The 18,776-nt window shown below is 41.4% G+C and overlaps 2 protein-coding genes across 5 annotated transcripts; one reads left to right on the forward strand and one right to left on the reverse strand.

Moving 5' to 3' along the window:
- Nucleotides 1–143: 143 nt before the first annotated feature.
- On the forward strand, nt 144–9,177 carry GNL3 (G protein nucleolar 3; the record flags this gene model as incomplete). Its single annotated transcript, XM_080625398.1, has 15 exons — nt 144–156; nt 421–479; nt 933–1,070; nt 1,689–1,799; nt 1,973–2,056; nt 2,556–2,691; nt 3,557–3,660; nt 4,981–5,116; nt 5,575–5,662; nt 6,046–6,229; nt 6,878–7,020; nt 7,697–7,833; nt 8,403–8,602; nt 8,898–8,976; nt 9,064–9,177. 15 exons carry the CDS (start codon nt 144–146, stop codon nt 9,150–9,152), a joined length of 1,701 nt encoding a protein of 566 aa, XP_080481524.1. The 3' UTR covers nt 9,153–9,177.
- A 931-nt stretch (nt 9,178–10,108) lies between these two features.
- GLT8D1 (glycosyltransferase 8 domain containing 1) lies at nt 10,109–18,597 on the reverse strand. 4 transcript variants are annotated; one of them, XM_080625410.1, is made up of 10 exons: nt 18,400–18,494; nt 17,090–17,149; nt 16,880–16,978; nt 15,317–15,533; nt 14,522–14,639; nt 13,926–14,010; nt 13,581–13,693; nt 12,853–13,019; nt 12,575–12,687; nt 10,114–11,897 (listed from the first exon to the last, which is right to left on the reverse strand). In XM_080625410.1, the coding sequence occupies exons 2-10, from the start codon at nt 17,103–17,105 to the stop codon at nt 11,707–11,709; spliced, it is 1,119 nt and encodes a 372-aa protein (XP_080481536.1). In that variant the 5' UTR covers nt 17,106–17,149; nt 18,400–18,494; the 3' UTR covers nt 10,114–11,706. The 4 variants fall into 4 exon arrangements, with proteins under 4 accessions (XP_080481537.1, XP_080481536.1, XP_080481535.1 ...); XM_080625409.1 differs by lacking the exon at nt 18,400–18,494 and adding an exon at nt 18,023–18,362; XM_080625408.1 differs by having other exon boundaries at nt 10,116–11,897; nt 18,459–18,597.
- Nucleotides 18,598–18,776: the final 179 nt, after the last annotated feature.

Here is an 18,776-nt window from a genome sequence, read left to right on the forward strand (position 1 = left end):
CGCCAAACGCTCCGAGCTCGCACGACACCTCCGGCGAGGAAGGGCCGCTTTGCTTTACGGCAGCGCCCGCCGGCGGGAGGCGGGCGGAGGAAGGAGCGGAGCCATCCACGTGGGGCAACAGCCGAGCGCGGCCCGGCGGCGCCATGAAGCGGCCCAGTGAGCGGCGGGAGCGGGGCTCGGGCGCACACGGGCGATGCCGCTCACGAGCGCGCTGAGGCGAGGGGATGGCGGGGGCGGGAGGCGGCCCGGGACACGGGGAATGGCGGCGCGGAGGGGGGGAGTGCGGAGCAGCTGCACGTGGCCGAGCGAATGGCGGCGGCATCGGAGACCGGGGCTAGAGGACGCGGGATGGCGGGTGGCGGTGGGCGCTCGGCAGGTGAGCCGCGGGGAGCCGGCGCTAACGGGCGCGGTGCGTTGCAGAGCTGAGGAAGGCGAGCAAAAGGCTGACGTGCCACAAGCGCTACAAGATCCAGAAGAAGGTGAGAACCGGGCGGTGCGGAGGCCTCTGGGCGGGGGGAGGCTGTGGCTAGGGGGGGCTCCACGCTAACTACTTCAGCGGCAAAAGCGGGTTTTTAAGTTTTAAAACTATATATAGCTATATATATATAAATATTATATAGCTACTACAGAAACGTGTACACAATAGGGATGTTATATTGCATGTCCACGGAGTCTGGGCTGTAGCGAAGAGTTACCTTTCCAGTTGCCATTGGCCCGGGGATGATGTAGGAAAGAGCGTACATTTTTTGCATTTTGCATTCTTTTGGGCTGGTACGTTCCAGTGTAGCTTTGTGATGAGACATTATGCAATAAAACACTTCAGTCTAAATCAGAAACGAACTGATTCTTACACTGTCGCTGTAAATAGGAGGGATACATCCCCCTTTCTTTTTTTCCTTAAACTGAGAAAATATTCTTGTTCCTGTCTTCAGATCAGAGAACACCACCGGAAAGTCAGGAAGGAGGCCAAGAAACGTGGACGCAAAAAGCCTAAGAAAGATCCTGGTGTTCCTAGTGCTGCACCATTTAAAGAACAGCTTCTACGGGAAGCAGAGCAAAGAAAGCAGAGGGTAAAGTATAGTTTGTGGTAAAGAGTTCAAGAACCGAGACCATTCCTGTCTTCAAGAGAGCTTTGTATGCCTGTGTATGCACATGTGCGCACCCAGAGGTGCATTCATGGTTGATTGCAAATGATCCTGTATTTATTTCCAGCATTATACAGTGTGTAACAATTTGCTGTTTTATTTTTAACCTCCATTTTATCACTGTGTGTATAAACACACTGGTAATGTCATTTCTGATGTGCTCCAAATTGCTTGTGAGGCTGAGATACACAGATATCCCATTACAATGTTAAATCTTGGCATTATGTGATTATACAGAAAACAGGGATCTGCTGTCTGCAGCATGGTGTAATGTAACATGAGAACACCACCCTTATCAGCTGCAATGTGTTTGCTGCACAGCTGTTATTTTGGGGTCTTTATGGGCTCTGGTTTTGAGGCAACTGAAGGCAACTATTCAGGGTAGGATGCAAAAAAAGTTGTCAGTGTCACATGGACAGCCATGACTTCTGACTGAGCTGTCTCAGGAGCTTTGGTCAGAAATAAGTAAACAGGGAGAAAGAACAGTCTTCCTTCCCACCTTCAAATATGTTTTATCTGGCTTGTGGTTTTGTTTGTAATCAGCTTGAAGAGCTAAAACAAAAGCAGAAGCTCAACAGACAGAAAGAACATGAAAAGAAGAGAAAGCTTGAAGCTAAAAAGAATGCCAAAACTAAGGAAAAAGCAGAGGGAAAGGTAGGTGTCTGGTATGATTTTGATTCTTTGGAGCTTATAGAAGCAATAAAAGTCATTCTGAAACTACATTTTTCTTAAGCAGTATGTTATGTGTTACATATTCATGCTGTATAAGCATGCAATATAATTCACTAATTCTCAAATGATTCCCCTTCATTTTTATTTGCATTCAGGAATCCTCTGGAAAATGTAAAGGAAAAGCTAACAAATGGCTGGATAAAAATTCAAAGGAGTCATTCTGCAGCGAGCTCAGGAAGGTGAGACACATCAACTATTTTTATATAATTTGATGAGTCAGCAATGAGACCACTTGTTAGGTTCCTTTTTTGCATTCCTGCTCAGCTGCTGGAGAGTATAAAGGATGTTTGTGATAAATTTAACACTCGAATAAGGGATTTTACAACAGTAACTGTGAGGGCTTCAGTCTTGTCTGGTTTGAGCTACTGAGACAGTCAGCACTTTGAGGCATTAGACTTCTTGGGCCAATGCCAGTACATACTGAGTAATCAGAAAGCTCTTGTAGTAAGGAGGTACTAAGGATTTCTTTCCTTTGGAGGAAAAAAGATGACAGTTGCTTCAGCCTTTCTGGTTTGTAGTTCACAGGAAAGGAGCTCCAACAAGAACAGTCATAGGGAACCTCACCAATCTTTCTGTGAAATTTAACAGTAACTGTTGTAAGCCACAGCTATTCCAGAGTTGGCATCTGTCAGATGCTCTGTCATGTCTTATTTGAAAGTATTCTCTTTTCTTACCTAGGTGATTGAGGCCTCAGATGTGGTTCTAGAGGTTTTAGATGCAAGAGATCCAATGGGCTGCCGGTGTCCTCAACTGGAGGAAGCTGTAACTTGCTCTGGAGGAGGCAAAAAGCTAGTGCTGGTTCTGAACAAAATTGGTATGAGGCACAGGTTTTTTTGAACTGTATCTTGATCACTGTGGTCCTGTGGGTCATGAGCTATGAAGAAGATTTTAAGGGAATCTGAGATTCAATTGAAGACATAAGATCCAACTCTGAGCTCACTGCCCGACTGAATGGGTCACATTTCCTCCACCTTTTGTCTAGTTTGCTAAGAAAACACAACAGACAGTTGAATGCACATTAGCCCCTTTCTTTTGCAGTAACTTCTGAAGACATTGGCCAGCTTCAGCCAAATTTGAGAGAAGTTAAAGATCTTACTATTTAACATTTTTGTGAGCACAGTTGAGTAGGCAGGTCACCATGCTGGTCCCCACTGAGGCAGTGGCAGTTAAGGATCAGTAAGTGAGTGCAATAGTTGGATTTGAAATTTGTCTTTGGGAAGTATTTTCTCTCTTCCATTGCTGTATGAAAGAGTCCACAGAAAAGGTGAAACCAGCTAAAAAGGCTGGATATTATTGGAGTTACCAGCAGTGAAAAAGAGCAAAGGGAACTTTGTATTAGAGTAGCCTTTGCAGGATGATGGGATAATCCTTCACAGAACATCACATTGTACTGTACAAAGTTTTGTAGCAAGATCCCAGCATTAAAAACCTGATACAGAGGCCTAAGATGTAACTGCTATGTTCTGCTTGAGGCAGAAAATACAATTTTTTTGCAACACTGATTGCCTTTGGGTAACATATTCAGTACTTTGCTAGAGTTTTCAGCCAAACATTATTTGTTATAAAGGAACACACTAAATGGGCAAAATACAGCTTTGTTTCTGGCTCACATTAGATTTTCCCTACACAGTGACATTCAAGATTCAAAGGACTGAAAGGACTGTGCTCTTTTTTTCCAGATTTAGTGCCAAAGGAGAACTTAGAGAAATGGTTGAATTATTTGAAGAAGGAGTTTCCAACAGTTGCTTTTAAATCAGCAACGCTGATGAAAGACAAGACTCTGGTAAGAGCACTGCAGGCTGTCTCACAACTAAGCCATACGTGCTTGTAATCATACATGTTGAAACACGTTGAGAAATGGGAACTCTTGTCCTTTAAAGTTCCTTTTCCCCTTGTTTGATTATACTGCCATGACTGGGAGATGCCTTTGCACTTTGACTAAGCTTTGGGGGAATTCTTGCTGTTGAAATACCTATCATTATTTGCCCAGGATGCTGGACTACAGAAAAAGCAATTCTTTTTTTCTTACTCTAAGGAGGAAGATTAGGAATAGGATGGTTGCACCAATTACATCTGAATTGTTTGTAGGTAAAGTGATGGAGGCAGTACTACTGCATTCATCCTGATTGTGGTTATCAATAAAGATAGCCCCAGACATTATTTCGTAAGGAGTATAGAGGGGTTAGAAACCTGGGTCCTAGTCTCAACTCTTTGAAGATGCTTATTTGAGTCATATAAATACACAATGCTTCACACGTCTTAGCTCTGATAACAGCACAGTGAGACAGGCCCTCCCACAAAATGGTGTGGGAACTGCAACACAGAGAGCAGATTTTGAAATCCTTCAAGCAACTGAGGAAGTTGAGAGAATTTGCAGCTTTAAGATTCTGACCTCTAAAAGTTCATGGTTATTTCATGGCTGCACCACAGATCTGCAGTAAAGCCTGAACTGAAATCACAAGCCCTATAAGTTGGTTCACATTCCTTTTGTTCTTAGTAGTTGATGGCTACCTTTTTCATTGTAACTTAACTGATCAGCCAATTTATTAAGCCAATTCCTTCTGTTTAAAAGAACACAGTAACATAGAATTATAGAATAAGTTAGGGTTGGAAAGGACCTTACGATGATCAAGTTCCAACCACCCCCGCTACGGGCAGGGATACCACACACTAAACCATGTCACCCAAGACTCTGTCCGACCTGGCCTTGAACACTGCCAGGGATGGAGCATTCACCCTGGAATGGAGCATCCTTGGGTAACCCATTCCAGTGCCTCATCACCCTCACAGTAAAAAACTTCTTCCTTATATCCGACCTGAACTTCTTCTGTTTAAACCCATTGCCCCTCGTCCTGTCACTACAGTCTCTAAAGAAGAGTCCCTCTTCAGCATCCTTATAGGCCCTCTTCAGATAACTGGAAGGTTGCTATGAGGTCTTTACGCAGCCTTCTTTTCTCCAGGGTGAACAGCCCCAATGTTCTCAGCCTGTCTTCATCTAATAGGGATTATTACAGTCGATAAATAAATCTAAGCAATATGTATTTACCTTCCTAAGCAGCTCCTGACCATGGTTTGGGGTTTTTTATGCCTTTGAATCCTGTAGCAGGAGCAGTCCACAAAGAGACGTGCACGTGTTGATGTATCGAGAACCAGTGAATGTCTTGGAACCAAATGCCTTTTGAAACTTCTTCAAGAGTATGGCAAGACTCAAAACAAAGCCATTCAGGTTGGGGTTGTAGGTAAGTGTTTAGAGAGACAGGAAGAGTTTCTTTCTCCCTTAAAGCTTTGGTATCCTGTATTATAAATTGAGTAAAGCAATTAACACATGACATGCTAATAGGCTTTCTTGTCATATGTTACATTTAAATGTATATAGTGTCTGTGATCTGTGAAAGGCATGTTGTGTGAGCCTTTAGCTGATACGCCAGCTTAGGGCAACAAGAGAAGCAGGTTACGTACCACACAGCTTGTGGTGTCTTCCTCCCTACCTGATACGATACGTGATGTTACACTCAGTTATCAGTGTAAGAAATGAGGATACACACTTTGTCTTACTTCTGTAGTGAAGACTTCAGATCCAACTCTGATCTCACACTGGAGATGTACTTTACCAAAGACACCTGAAAGAAACAATTTTTGATCAGTGTTACATAGGCTTAGTTTTCTTACTTACAAGGATTTATGTGGTTTTCTTCAGGTTTCCCTAATGTGGGAAAGAGCAGCATAATCAACAGCCTTAAAGGAGTTCGTGCTTGCAATGTTGGCTTAACAAGAGGTGTTACCAAGTAAGCCGAGTCTGATAAAAGCTGTTCATTTCCCTGTTTGTTGTTGTGTTCAGATTACCTTGAGTTTGTTTGTGTACAATTGCCATCCATTTGGGGCAAAATATGCCCCGGTGTGCAGTTTTAAATGCACATTTCCATTTGCCAGGATGGAAAATATTGATCTGTTTGATGCAAGCTGTCAACAGAGAGCACTGTGTATAAACTTGCTCTTTTTGTATGTTTAGATTTCTGTCCTATGCAAAGCATATGATGAAAAAGCACTGAAACTGACTCTGTATGAAGTGGATTCAGTCCAACGCTGAGCTTTGTGTCTTGCATCCCTCATCATCACCAGTCCTTTGCTTAGTTGATTATCTATTCACAGTGTGTTTCTCCCTGAATAGGTCCATGCAAATTGTGCACATTGATAAACAGACAAAGATGTTGGACAGTCCAAGTATAATTGCAGATCCCTCCAACAGTGCCCTGGCTCTGGCCTTGAGAAGTATCATAGACACTGAAGAATCAGACTTAGCAGATCTGCTTGAAGGAATATGTGCAATTCTAAGTCACTGCAATAAACAGCAGGTGAGCTCTTAGCTTTTTCCACATCTCAGTGCATTTGACTTCTCAAGCTTTCTTAGACCAGTAACAAAAGTTTGTTTCACTTCTACTAGTTCTGGTAGCTTTTGCACTGCTTTCTTCTAATCGGACAGAATGGCAACACAGAGTGTGGTCTTTCATCCTTACAAATGGAAGGCAGAAGCAGCATGCCATGATCCTGTCAGCCAGAGGCTGTTTTCCCTATAACTTTACTGATATAAAAAAAAAACCCGACTTGCTTTTAAGATGTCATTACAGTATCACAGAGTGAAAAATGAAGATATTCTGACTCTTTCCTATTATTACAATGAAGACTTCAGATCCAACTCTGATTTCACTCTAGTTTCACGTAGATTAACCTAAGCCTAATTTCCATTCAGTTCTGCAATAACTGTTTTCACAAACCAATGTGCTGTCTCTGTACACCCACTACTATGGGTGAATGGCAGATGAATTTGTTGATGAAGTAGGCATTTTGCTTTGGAATGTTTATCCCATGTGCAAGAGAAAAATGGCTTTTTGCATACTCGTTCATCCTCATTGTAATCCGATTTTATTTGCTCTTTTTATTTCCTAAACCTTAGGAGAAAACTGGGTACCTCTTTCTGAATGCAGTGTTTTCTTCTGCTCTAGGTAATTATGCGCTATAGTATCCCAGATTTTGAGAACACTGAAGAGTTTTTAGCTTTACTGGCTCAGAAAAGGGGTATGCTGAAAAAGGGAGGCGTTCCTGACATAGAGAATATCACTAAAGTGCTTCTTTGTGACTGGACAGGGTACGTATGCTATGAACTTTGCTTTATGCTGCTCACTGTTTCTACTTTGTTAATCCAGCACAGCAGGGGCTACGTTTTACTTTGCTTAAGAGAGATGGATTGTCTAACAGATATAGAGAACACCATCCATGGATAACTTTCTAAATTAGTGAAGGATACATGGAAGGAATCAAATCATGTTGCACATTACTCTATAGCCAGTTAGCTGACTTCTGCTATAACTGTTAGGGAAACTTGCCTTCCTCTTACATACTGAGCCCATGTAGTCCTCTTCCATAGGACAAAGATGTGGCAGATTTTCTGTCGGAATTCATAGTGGTTCCTGTATTATAAGAGTGGGAATAAATGTAACTCAGAATCAATGAGTGTGATTATTTCCCTTGCTCAAATGATTCAGCTGCTTTTACAGCTCGTGATTTTACAGGCAGATGATTTGTGGTGACAAAGCATGCCATTTCTGTTTCCTCTCAGGAGTGGGCTATCCACTTAATCTGTTATTGACAACTTCAGAGCCAAAAATTAAATAGCTATTTAACTGCTGTTAAATGGATAATAATAAATGAGTCGTTAGGTTGAGAAATTTGAGAGGCTTGTGCTCTGTGTTTTATTTTTAACTACAGTGATTTAACTATGTTATCTTTAGTTGTTTTTTAATGCTGATATTTTATTTTCCCAGAGCTAAAATAAGCTATTACTCACAACCTCCAGAATCTCAGACACTGCCACCGTATCTTACAGAAGACAAAATAGTTGAAATGCAAGAGTGCTTTAATTTTAAGAACCTAGAAGAAGAAAACAACAACACTGTTCAAGGTAGGACTGTTACTGTAATGCACTGCTACCATTAGAACTGGGTAGTAGTCATTTTAATGGGAGATTTTGAAGGGAAGTCCTCCTGGGGTTTATATGATAGCTTTGCCAACATGCAGTGAATAATATGAGCCTTTTAAGAAAGAAATGGATTCAGATGCAACAGAACAGTGCATCTGTGTGCTGCCTTAACACAAGTTACCCCTGCTAGTTCTTCGTTTCTGCTCATCTGAACTAACCCTCCTAAACAGAAAATGGGTAAAGACTGTTGTGGAGCACATGAACCGTGGCTAATTTGGCCAACAAAATACATCTTACTGAGTACAATCAGTGCTCCAGTTCCAAGTCTTTCAGCTCCTACCAGTCTTCCATAGATGCCTTAGGGAACGCTATTCTCAGATAATTGTCCTTTGTTCTACCTGCTTACGTGGGAGTGGCATCTTTTGGAATGGATGGGGCAGGACTGTCTTTTTCTAGCCCTGACCTGAAATGCCTGTCCTCTCAGGGGTAGGCGTTACATCTGGTACCATCTATCAGTGACTTAACAGACGCTTCCTGTTTTTCTGTCTCAGCTTTAAAATGTCCCAGTCCAGCAAACAGCATAATTTTTCAGTCAGCTGGTATGGCAAATGGGACAATAGTGATAGAGGAAGCATCAGAGTGGGAAAACTTGGAAACAAGCAAGGAAGAGGAGGAAGAAGAAGAAGAGGAGGATTTCACAGAAAGTGATGATGATGCAAACAATTTGGAAGAAGAAATGGATGTTGAAGAGGTAAATCAGGTTTCATTAGGCTTCTTCTACTTGTTTAGATCCTGACACCACTTAACCAGTCAGTATCTGCTGTAAACTGAGAAGGTGTTGGCACTGTGGAGCCACCAGGAAAAATCCTGGAGATAAGGGTTGGGTTTTTTGCTTAACTGAAGAATAAACATTCTAGGTCGGTGTGTTCCTGACCAACTACAGACGGGGACATCCACACTATCAGCAGTCTCTGTTAGGTTTTATTTGCATGGAGGACTTCATTAGTGATGTCTGAATAAACACATCTGACCTCTCTGTCTTGCAGAAAAGCAAAGTTCAGATCACCAGGAAAATAAAGCTTGGAAAACAAACAAGTCCTACAAATTCAGAAAAGCAAATAGCAGGTCTGTATTAAAAACCCTGGCTTGAAGTATAGCCTCTTGTACTCTAGAACTTGCATTGGTTTCACTAACACGATTTTCTTTTCTCAGAGAGTGAACATTCCAATTCACTATTGCTCAACTTGGATAAGACAGCAGATGAAGATGATGCCTATGATTTTAATACAGACTATGTGTAATGAATTGTGTATGAAGACACTGGAGACTCATTACCGGCTTTCAGACCAGTCATGAGGACTTGTGTGGTGGCAGAAGTTGGAGGAATACTGCATAATAGAGCTGCTGCAAAGATTCACAATTATTGTTGTGTCAAATAATGTATATAATAGTGTATCTCCCTTGATGACTCCAGATTTTAGATAAGGCTGGGAAACTGACTGTATGCATCTTTATTTCTTGTATTAAAGTCTATTTTAAAAATTCCTATTAGACTGAGTTAGTCTGTTCACTTTGCCTTATAAAAAGATGTTTCAAAAAGATACACTCTTTGCCTTTTTCTTTGAAAAACAATGTTAAACATTTAATTCTGGTCATGTTGAAGAAATTAAATTTCAAGATAAGTTTTCATCCTCCATAAGATTTGTTTTTCTTAAAGGATTACAGAGACTGTACTAGAACATGACTTAAGTCACTTTTTAGTATGCCTTTACAAACCTTTTAGGACTTTCATATGTAGAGGTTGGCCAGAAAACACTACTTATTTCAACTAGACAAAAATGTTTTATCTAAGCACTGCTTTATATATTGAGAACCTTCATCGGGAAAGGTAACTGAGATTAGTAATGGGCAATTATTAGTGTATAGTATAGATCAGCATATTAGTATAGTACATATTGGCATTTTAGTAATCTGTATTTACTGGGGAACAAGTTCTTGCAGTGCTCTTGAACAGACATATTTCCTGATGATACCTACTATACATGGGAACAACTGATAACTAAAGCAAAACATTGCCCTGTGCAATGACAACCTGTAGCACAACTGTGATAGCAAGGGAATTCCCAAGAGGCCCTGCAGTTGCTCAGTGAATTAAGCATTTAGAATAAACACCTGACATCAAGCACCTTCCTCCTATACATCTGTTTTTCTCCTATGAACTTAAAGGTCTGGTTTCTGTGTTCTTCAATAGATACTTGTATTTTCCCTAAATGTATGTTGAGGCACAGTCCTACAGGGCAGCCTAAAAAGCACCAAGTGCAGACACAGACACATGCAGTTTATTTAAGCCTGCTAAAACACAGCCTGGTCATCAGCATTAAGTTGATGTCAGCTGATCTAGTACAATCTTTCAAAGTTTGTTAACTGAACTTCCTTTGTTACTCATAACCACTGCAAGACAAGAATGGTTCTTCATCAAAACACAGGAAAAGAAATGATAGGTAACAAACCACAGACAGAACTATAGGCAGTAACTGCAACGAGTCAAGCAGTTGGAAATCCTTTTAAATTATAAAGCAGTATTAAAACCATATTCATACACATGAATGAGCCCTTTATGTCTCTGCTGCCCTGTGTCTCAGACCATACAATACTCAGCCTGTCACTGCATTAGCACAAAGACTTGTCTAAGCATCTCATACTGAGGACTGTTCACAAGCAGTATTACTGAATACAGGTAACAGTTTGAGTTCAAACCCATATTAAATGGACTAGTTGGCACGATAGCTGCTGGGATGTATCAGCAAATACTAACGACCACTACTGAAACTATACAACTATTAAAAAACCAACCTACCTGTAGAAAATGTGGTGGGCAGCTGACTGCAAAAGGGCACAGGAATCCTGCTTGATGAGTTTAAAGGGTCAGACTGGGAAAGGCACGGTGGAAAAAACTTCTATAGTAGAGTCATACTCTCTTGAGAGAACTATGAGGAACTTAATAACAGAACAATTCATAACAATGTTTCATACAGCCTGATTCCCACAATAAACACTTGGCACAATTTTAGAATGAGATTGCTTTTGCAAAGATGAGATAATTTTAGTTTCAATCACTTCTATTGCATTTAAGTACAAAGGAAATGTGCTGCATGGATCAAAACTAGAATCAGATTGCCACTACCTGAGGTTTGAGTCAACATGTTAAAATTAGCTTTTATTTTTGAACAAAGTTTTCTCCACCGCTTTACAAAAACTGGTTTAGTGTTCACTGGCAGTTAAACCCCCTTTGCATAGTGAAGGAATACTTGAAAAATTAATATTTCAAAAAATAAATCTGTTTCTGTAGAATTCCACAAGAAAGACACAGAAATGGGTGGAAGAATGTTTCATGCAAGGAAAGATTGAGGAAAAGATTTCACAGGATAAGAAAACAAACAAAAAAACCCAGAACAAAACTCAAGCAGCTCTTAATTACAGTACATTGCTGTGCAAGATTTGTATGGTGCAAGCACCAGCTGAAGATTCTTAGAAATGTTTCTTTCTGTAGCTTCTCCTCTAGAAGACTTGTAGTAAAAAGCAGCAGAATGCACAACAGACAGAAATGAACTAAAAAAAGTGCTAGTTCGTGGAGATTTTCCCTTGCTTTCTATAGTGCTGATTGTGTAGCATCTTCTGTCACACAAGTGAGCCTCCTTTGGACGTGTGCATTTCAGAACTGCACCAGAATTATTGCCTCACCCCATGCTCCAGAAGGCAAAAGGACTGCTCTGAAATACAAGTTGGCTAAACACAAAAGTTCTGTTTGGCTCTAGAAGTTTCCTGAGAAAATGCCATCAGTTATTAAAATGGACTCTACTTTGCTTCATAGGCTTCTGAATGTCTGCGGATTAGGCTGAACTTGCCTGTAGGGTCAGGGACATACCACTTCTCCCAGATTTCAGCATATGAAGCTGTTCTTCCCCATGGCTTGAAATGTCCATTCCAATGGAGCAACTTGGCAGCTTTCACAAACTGAGGAGAGTACCTTTTTCCAGCAGTAGACCCTTTTATTGAAAAAGAAGCATTAGTGCCTAAAATAAAGGCAGCAGAAACACCAACATGTGATATTTTAACATCAAAACGAAGAATTTCAACAAAGGAAATATCGTCATTTACGGAGAAAGGAGGTGATGTAGGAGGCATAAATCAGGACAAAGCGAAAAACAATCAGGTGCAACTGAATGCCACTTCGCCCTGTCTCAGTATCTATTTTAATGTACTACCTTAACCTCAAAGTTCTTTAAAACCCCCTTAATACCCAGATGTATTTGGCAGCCTGTGTATTGTTCACTGGAAACAAAACCTAAGGAAGCTTTCCCAGCACTAGGCTTTGACCATTAGCAGCATAGATAGAAATATCTGTTCCTCTCAACAGTCTTGGAAGAACATCTAGGATCACTTCAGATACATGGAAATATAGACGTGGAAAAAGGAAAGGGAAATGAGAAGTAATTTTAAAGTAGGTCAATTTAAGAACTATCCCCCTAGTAGTTAAACAAAAGAACATGAGGAATCAGGCCAACAAGCACCAAGATGGTACTGCAAAGCAGTGTTTGTTACAGAACAAGGTATAAAAAAAGATAGTGGCAAAGATCCATTTGCTGCATTATCAACTAGGTGTCCAGCTACAGACTTGGAAAAACACACCAGGGGAGCAGTATCACAAGTGTTTCATACACACCGAGGTGCCGGACGTTCCACATGGGGTCAATACTGGAATGTCGCTTGTAAAATACAATTAGCAATGGAGGTGTTGTAATGCTGCCAGCCAGAGTCCTACTGTAAAGTTGCTCTCTAGAAGAGACGAAAAGAAGTTGGGAAAGGATGCTTATGTGGCCCCAAATCAGTTGATTTTTCCCTTGCAGCTGCATGGCAGGTATTCACAGTACATACAGGTACATATGGGTCACCATACCCCAATCCCTGATGTGCTGTAGCCCCCAGCTTGAGTGTACTTACACTACATTCAGTGCCATCCACTTTTCCAATTGCTTCGTGATGTTCTGCAATTTCCATTCTGTCAAATTGGCAACAATAACTCCTGGATTGAAAGAGCAGGTGTTGGCTTTCATGGCAAGTTTTCGGATGGTTTCTTTTTTGTAATCTAGAAACCCAATGTAATTATACTGGGGGGAGGGAAAAGAGAGTAGAAATTAGCCTAGAATATGGTCAAATTACTATTCAAAGAAAAACTTTGCACAACTCTCAACAGGTAAGTGTTACTTCATGTAGTTAAAGCAAATATCCCTTCCTATAAAATGAGAGAAAGAAAGCTTGTGAGGTCTAACATTAAAAAAAATATGATTTTTTATAAGCTATATATTTTAAGGAATGCTGCACAGTCTTAATAATATATCATATTATTAATATGGTACCACTCCCAGAAAAAGTATTTTTTTGAACACTCATAAATGAAAAATTCTCCCTCTGATGTTCTAAGATCTGCTGTTCCACACTGGGAATTGCCCTCATTGTAAAGCACAGCAAAAATGTGAAGCACTTTTACTGTGCCTAAACAGAAACTGCAGGTGTCATTTGTAATCAAACATCAGAGTTAATTGATTTGTGTAGGAATCTCTTAGCTCACTGCATTTGGAAGTCATCCTGCAAGAACATTAAATCCCAGTGCCTGTTTCCAAAGCCTGGGCTTTATAGTATTGCTACCACTGAATCAGAATAAAACAAACCTGATTGCCTGCCCCACGGACAGCAACTTTATTGGTGATTGAGTCACAATCATCTGAAAATGCAACTGCATGTCCAGGTTTCAAAGGAGTGTTGTAAAGTTCAAGAATATCATCTGGGAAATGGAAGCAAGCACAGAAAAATTAAAAGCAATCCTGACTAAGTGCTGAGTGACATTTTGTTCAGTCCATTGCTACAGCAGATAAAACCCCAGTTTAATTCAACTCACTCGTGCTTACAAAATTTTTACATCTTTGCTTGAAATAGAAGTTTTTGGTTACTGTAAGAGATGGCATACTGACCTCAGCATAAGGCCAGTGGCAAAAGGCTATGACAAAGTCCCATACCTTGTACAATTACATCATCATCCACATAGATAGCCTTCTCTGCATGAGGTACCAAACTGGGCAAGTAGAATCTGGCAAAGGTTAGCTGTGAAAACATGAAAGCAAGGTAAGTGAAGAATTAAATGACAAATTGTCAAAATTAATGTGAAATTAACTAATACTCCTGGCGCTTATCTATGGTAATAACGTCCAAAACAACTTCTACCAAGGAAGTAAAATAGTCAGCAATATCCTAGAAGCTATTTAAAATAAACAGGTTCCATCAGTTCCTGGTTTCCTACGAATTTATGCATTAATAAACTAACTTAAAAACTGGTCTATATTAGAATTTCTTATTTCTCCACATATATCTGTAGTATCTTTGAGGTGATAGCATGCTTGACCTGCAAGCTGCTGTGTTTTACTGTAGCCAGCAGCAAAAAGTGATATGAGGCATGGATCTGAAATCTACCTGTGCATATCTCACTATCTGGAAATTTATTCTTATTGAAATTTAGGAATTTCATTATAACAGACTGCTTCTATGGCAAGAGATTTGGTTTTGATCTCTGGTTGCATATCTAATAATTGCAAAAAATAATCAACATCATCCTCACTGGTTTTAAGGTGTCTGCCTTTTGAGGATCCACTTCTATTTTCCCTTCTAAGACACGAGGGTCAAAATCCAAAATGCGGTATCTCAGATTTTTCAAAGCACTGTTACTTAGCCACAGCCTGCAAACAGAAAGAAAGGGACAGATCTTGTTAAATGAGACAAAGACGAAATGAAAAACAAGAGATCTGATTTGACAGTGACACTGATCTTGATCTGGCCACTCACTTCTCTACCCAGCAAGAAAAAAACATAGAATATTATGTAGGGCTGATGTCAGTGGTGTCCTCTGTGACTGCAGGAGCATGTACGCTACCACCAGCATACTGCACAGCTGCAACATGGGAAAGGTACAAGGTTGGTTCTTATTTTATTAGAAAGAGATGATCCTGTTTTTACAGGTCCTTCACAAAAAACATTGGTGTGAACAGACATGGGTAAAAATAAAAGGATCAAAGAACAATCTAGAAAAATGGAGAAAATTCATTGCCAACATTTGAATTACTTAGATGAAATATAGAAATATAAAAATTTTACAACCTCTTCACTAACAAATTCCGACCCCAGTGGTTGGATATAACCCCACCAGAAAAGATGGCTCTTTTCCTTCTCTGAAACATTGCCAGAAGGAATGATTTTAGGACTCTCCACAGCAGCCTTGTGAACAAGCTGCAATAAGCAACAGCAGACAGGACTGCAATTTAAAGGATTGCAGTTCCAGGGAATGTCAATTCTTCCTCTTCTCAGAGACACTTATGCGTTTTACAGTATTGCAGGAGTCTAATTAAAAGATCATTACCTCAAGTGATCCACTGTATCATTCAAAGTAACAATATGGAAAACCACGTTGGATCTGGTGTGATAGTAAATACTGTTCATGGCTGCAATTGCACCCCCAAGCCTCTCATCTGATGCTGCAATGACCACAGAAATCTCCTTATCATTCCTTTCATCTGCCAGCCTCTGGGGAACTGCAGGTATGAAATCTATAGGCTGAAGTCCTAATGGATTTGCATCTGTGGAGTACAAATGGCATCACGTACTTGTTCTATGCAAATGAAACAGACATTATTACCACACTAAAACTTTCAACACCTTCAATTATTTTTTCTACTATGCAAGCACTTGGATATCTCAGATGAGGTGTGGATTACAGTATGCCAGCCAGTATCAAACACTTAAAACAGAGCACCTGCTCTTGAAAATTGAGATGTTCATGAACAGGAAAACTTACACTTACATATAAGCTACATGCATTTAACCATACGTATTCACACACGGCACAACAAGGTACTAAAATGAGGCTTAAAGTACAGCAGGCTGCACTTACCTTTGGACCCCCCTGCCATGCCTATAATCTGACTTCCCTCCCATTTACCCAATCCATCTTCTAGTCTTCTCCACATCACCTTTTTTTCTTGACTTTCTTTTCTTCAAAGGTAGGAATCAATGAAGAACACAGAAATTCTAAATTACAGTCACTGTTGCAAATTTTTTCCCACTGAAGATCAAGGCATGAGGTACAGCTTCCATGTTTATTCCAGGGATCACAGATCACACTATATTTTCAAAGCTGATACCTCAAGAATTTATACTCATAGTGTACAGATAGGAAAATTGGATATCAGCATTGAAGTTTATTACAAGACCACATAATCACCTGTAAAACCTATAGCAATTACCTATACCCACAGTTTTTATAAGAAATTATCTAGACTATTACATATGAGATAATTTGGGGTAATTTGAGGAACATAGCAAACAGGGACTTGGCAGTTTGTGGGCAGTAATCTGCTGTTCACAAAGCTGGGCTTCACTTTCTGTTTGCAATTTCCTGATGAGAGACTGAACAGCTTTGACTTCAACTGATTGCTGGTTAAGGTATGTCAGGCTCCAATTCAACTGCTGTTGGGAAGCACCTGTGCAGCTCCTACCCAGATATGACAGATCCCAGGAATGGTAAACTGGGGACATGGAGAGGCTCTGTGGGACCACATGCAGTTCCTAAAAGTGGTCTCCTGAAAACTAAAACGCTTTGCTAAATAAACTGAATCATAACTTAATGACTTCTAAAGCCATTAAGAAGGAACCCTTACTGCTTTCTCTTCTGGCTTCCTGACCAAGAAAAGTCAAAGTACAGCAAGAACAGACAAGCCCACCAAGCTGAAGTTTCTTGGGTATGAGAACAGGGATCTACTCAAAAAAAAAGAGTACAAAAGTCATACCTTGTTATGTAAACAATTGATCATTATCACACCCATTATTTCAGCAATGTGGCGGTTTCTATCTGGCCAGAGCATGTGCTTTCCCACCAATCTTGAAAAGAATACTCATTTTAAAACTAAAATGAAACCCAACATACCTGTCAACTCCCGTTTCAAGAAGTCACTGAGGCCTAGGAAGTTATGATGAAGAACTAGCAAAAATATGACAACAGCCACTATAAGGATGGAAATGTTCACTGAAAATTTAGAAGAAAAAAGTTTATCAATTTAACCACAGAAAGACTGGGAAACTCAGAAAAGCACAAAAGAGAGTTTAAAAAAAATCAGATACACACATATATACATACCTTTTCTTAATGACATTTTTCTCTTGTTATTTTATTTATTGGCATAAGGTTCCTGCAAACCTGAAAGAGAAAAAACACAGCAGTCACACTTTGCTTCCAGTGCATGTCTGCAGAAGGCATAGCAGTCACCAGGAGTGCCAAAAACAGTTTCCAAATGCAGTGAATGTCTCCTCCTCCTAAAATAGATAAAACTATATGCCACCTGTTAATAACAGAGTGTGGTGTCTTGGTAAGTGCATATGACATATCTACAATAATGTTTCTAAAGAAGAACTCTGAGATAGAAAACGAGACATAGAGATCTTGCCACATACTTCACTGATAGAAAAAATCCCCTTCTGCCAGTCAAAACTGATCTGAAGAGTCTGGAAGATTACATATGGTTTCTTCACTGTTGAACCAATTCATTTAACCATCTGAACTAGAAGCACCCCAGCAATAAAGGAAAGGATTATACATTTCTTTCCATACCTAACTAAGTGCAAGATTTTGGCAGGACACAGCGTTGACAAGATTTTAACACATAGCACTACACACTCTCATTCTCTACAGAAAACAGTATCAGCTGAAGTATCATCACACAAAAGTGTGAGAGAAGCTATTACCATCGTGTTAAAGAAGGGAGTAAAAACACAATGCAGCGATGCAATTTTGGTATGCAATTCAGACACACTCATTAATTAATGGTAAATTTGGCTGTGAAATCAGAACAAGAACTACACATCCTGGAGCACGAAGCAGCTCCCAAGTGACAAACAGAAAGCACTCACACCGTACCAGCATGCAGACTTTAAGCAGCAGCTACAGCTCTATATTAAAACCTTTGCAAAGCCTCCACATTAAATACCGCAAACTGCGTGGTGACTATTACGTGTGTCACACATAACTGTGGTATTCCCGCTGTCGCGGTTCTGCCAAGGGAAGCCGCATTACCCGGGCACCAGGAGCGACCGCCGGTGCCAGCCCAGCGCTGCTATCGGGGTTTACCGGCGAGCACCGCGCCTTCGCTGAGGGGGCACGCGCCGACACAGGGCTCCCCCCCTCCGCGAGCCCACCGCGGCCGGTACCGAAGCCACTTTCAGCCCTACTTTACCACAGCCTGGAGACAGAAACCCACACTGAACCTCTGCACACCTGCTGACGGCCACTCTGCCGCAGCCCATTACCGCCCTGACACGATGCACACGCACGAAGTGGGCACACGGCCACCGTGTCCTGAGTGTTCGTTCATTTCCCCCCTCCTCCGGGCACAAACCGCGCTTTTCCTAAAGCCGCCCCGGCGGGGGTCCCGCTCAGCCCCTCCTGCGTACCTCGCGGGAAGCACAGCACAGGCCGGGCCCAGCTCTCCTCTACCGAGATCCTAGCTTACCTCACCGACCGTTCGCCCGCTCCGCCGCCAACTGCCACCTCGGCAGCGAGCGGCCCCGCGGCCGCCCCCCCGAAGCAGCAGCCCGAAGGGTGGGTGTCCTCAACGATGCCTGACGGTCGCAAGGCGCGAAGGCTGCACCGTGCCCGTTCTGGGGCACTAATGGAGCGGCAGCGGCGGCGGCTTCGCGAAAAATGCCCGCCTGCCAGCGCTAAGTCAACGTTGATTCTGGACAGGCGACGACGAAGGCGCCTCAACACCTGCTAGCCGAAGGTCCCTCAGTCCGGGGTCCTGCGCTCAAAGCCGCCGTTGCCGGGGAGA

The sequence above is a fragment of the Psittacula echo genome (genome assembly GCF_963264785.1).
Source record: "Psittacula echo genome assembly, chromosome: 9".
Classification (NCBI taxonomy): domain Eukaryota; kingdom Metazoa; phylum Chordata; class Aves; order Psittaciformes; family Psittacidae; genus Psittacula; species Psittacula echo.

Bases quoted from the DNA above. Each gene is read 5' to 3' on its own strand.
- GLT8D1 (XM_080625410.1), bottom strand. The intron at 14,640-15,316 runs GTAATGATCTTT...TTCTGTTTGCAG, and splicing joins GATACAGTGGATCACTTGAG to GCTGTGGCTAAGTAACAGTG. The intron at 12,688-12,852 runs GTAAGTACACTC...CGTCTCTTCTAG, and splicing joins TGGATGGCACTGAATGTAGT to AGAGCAACTTTACAGTAGGA.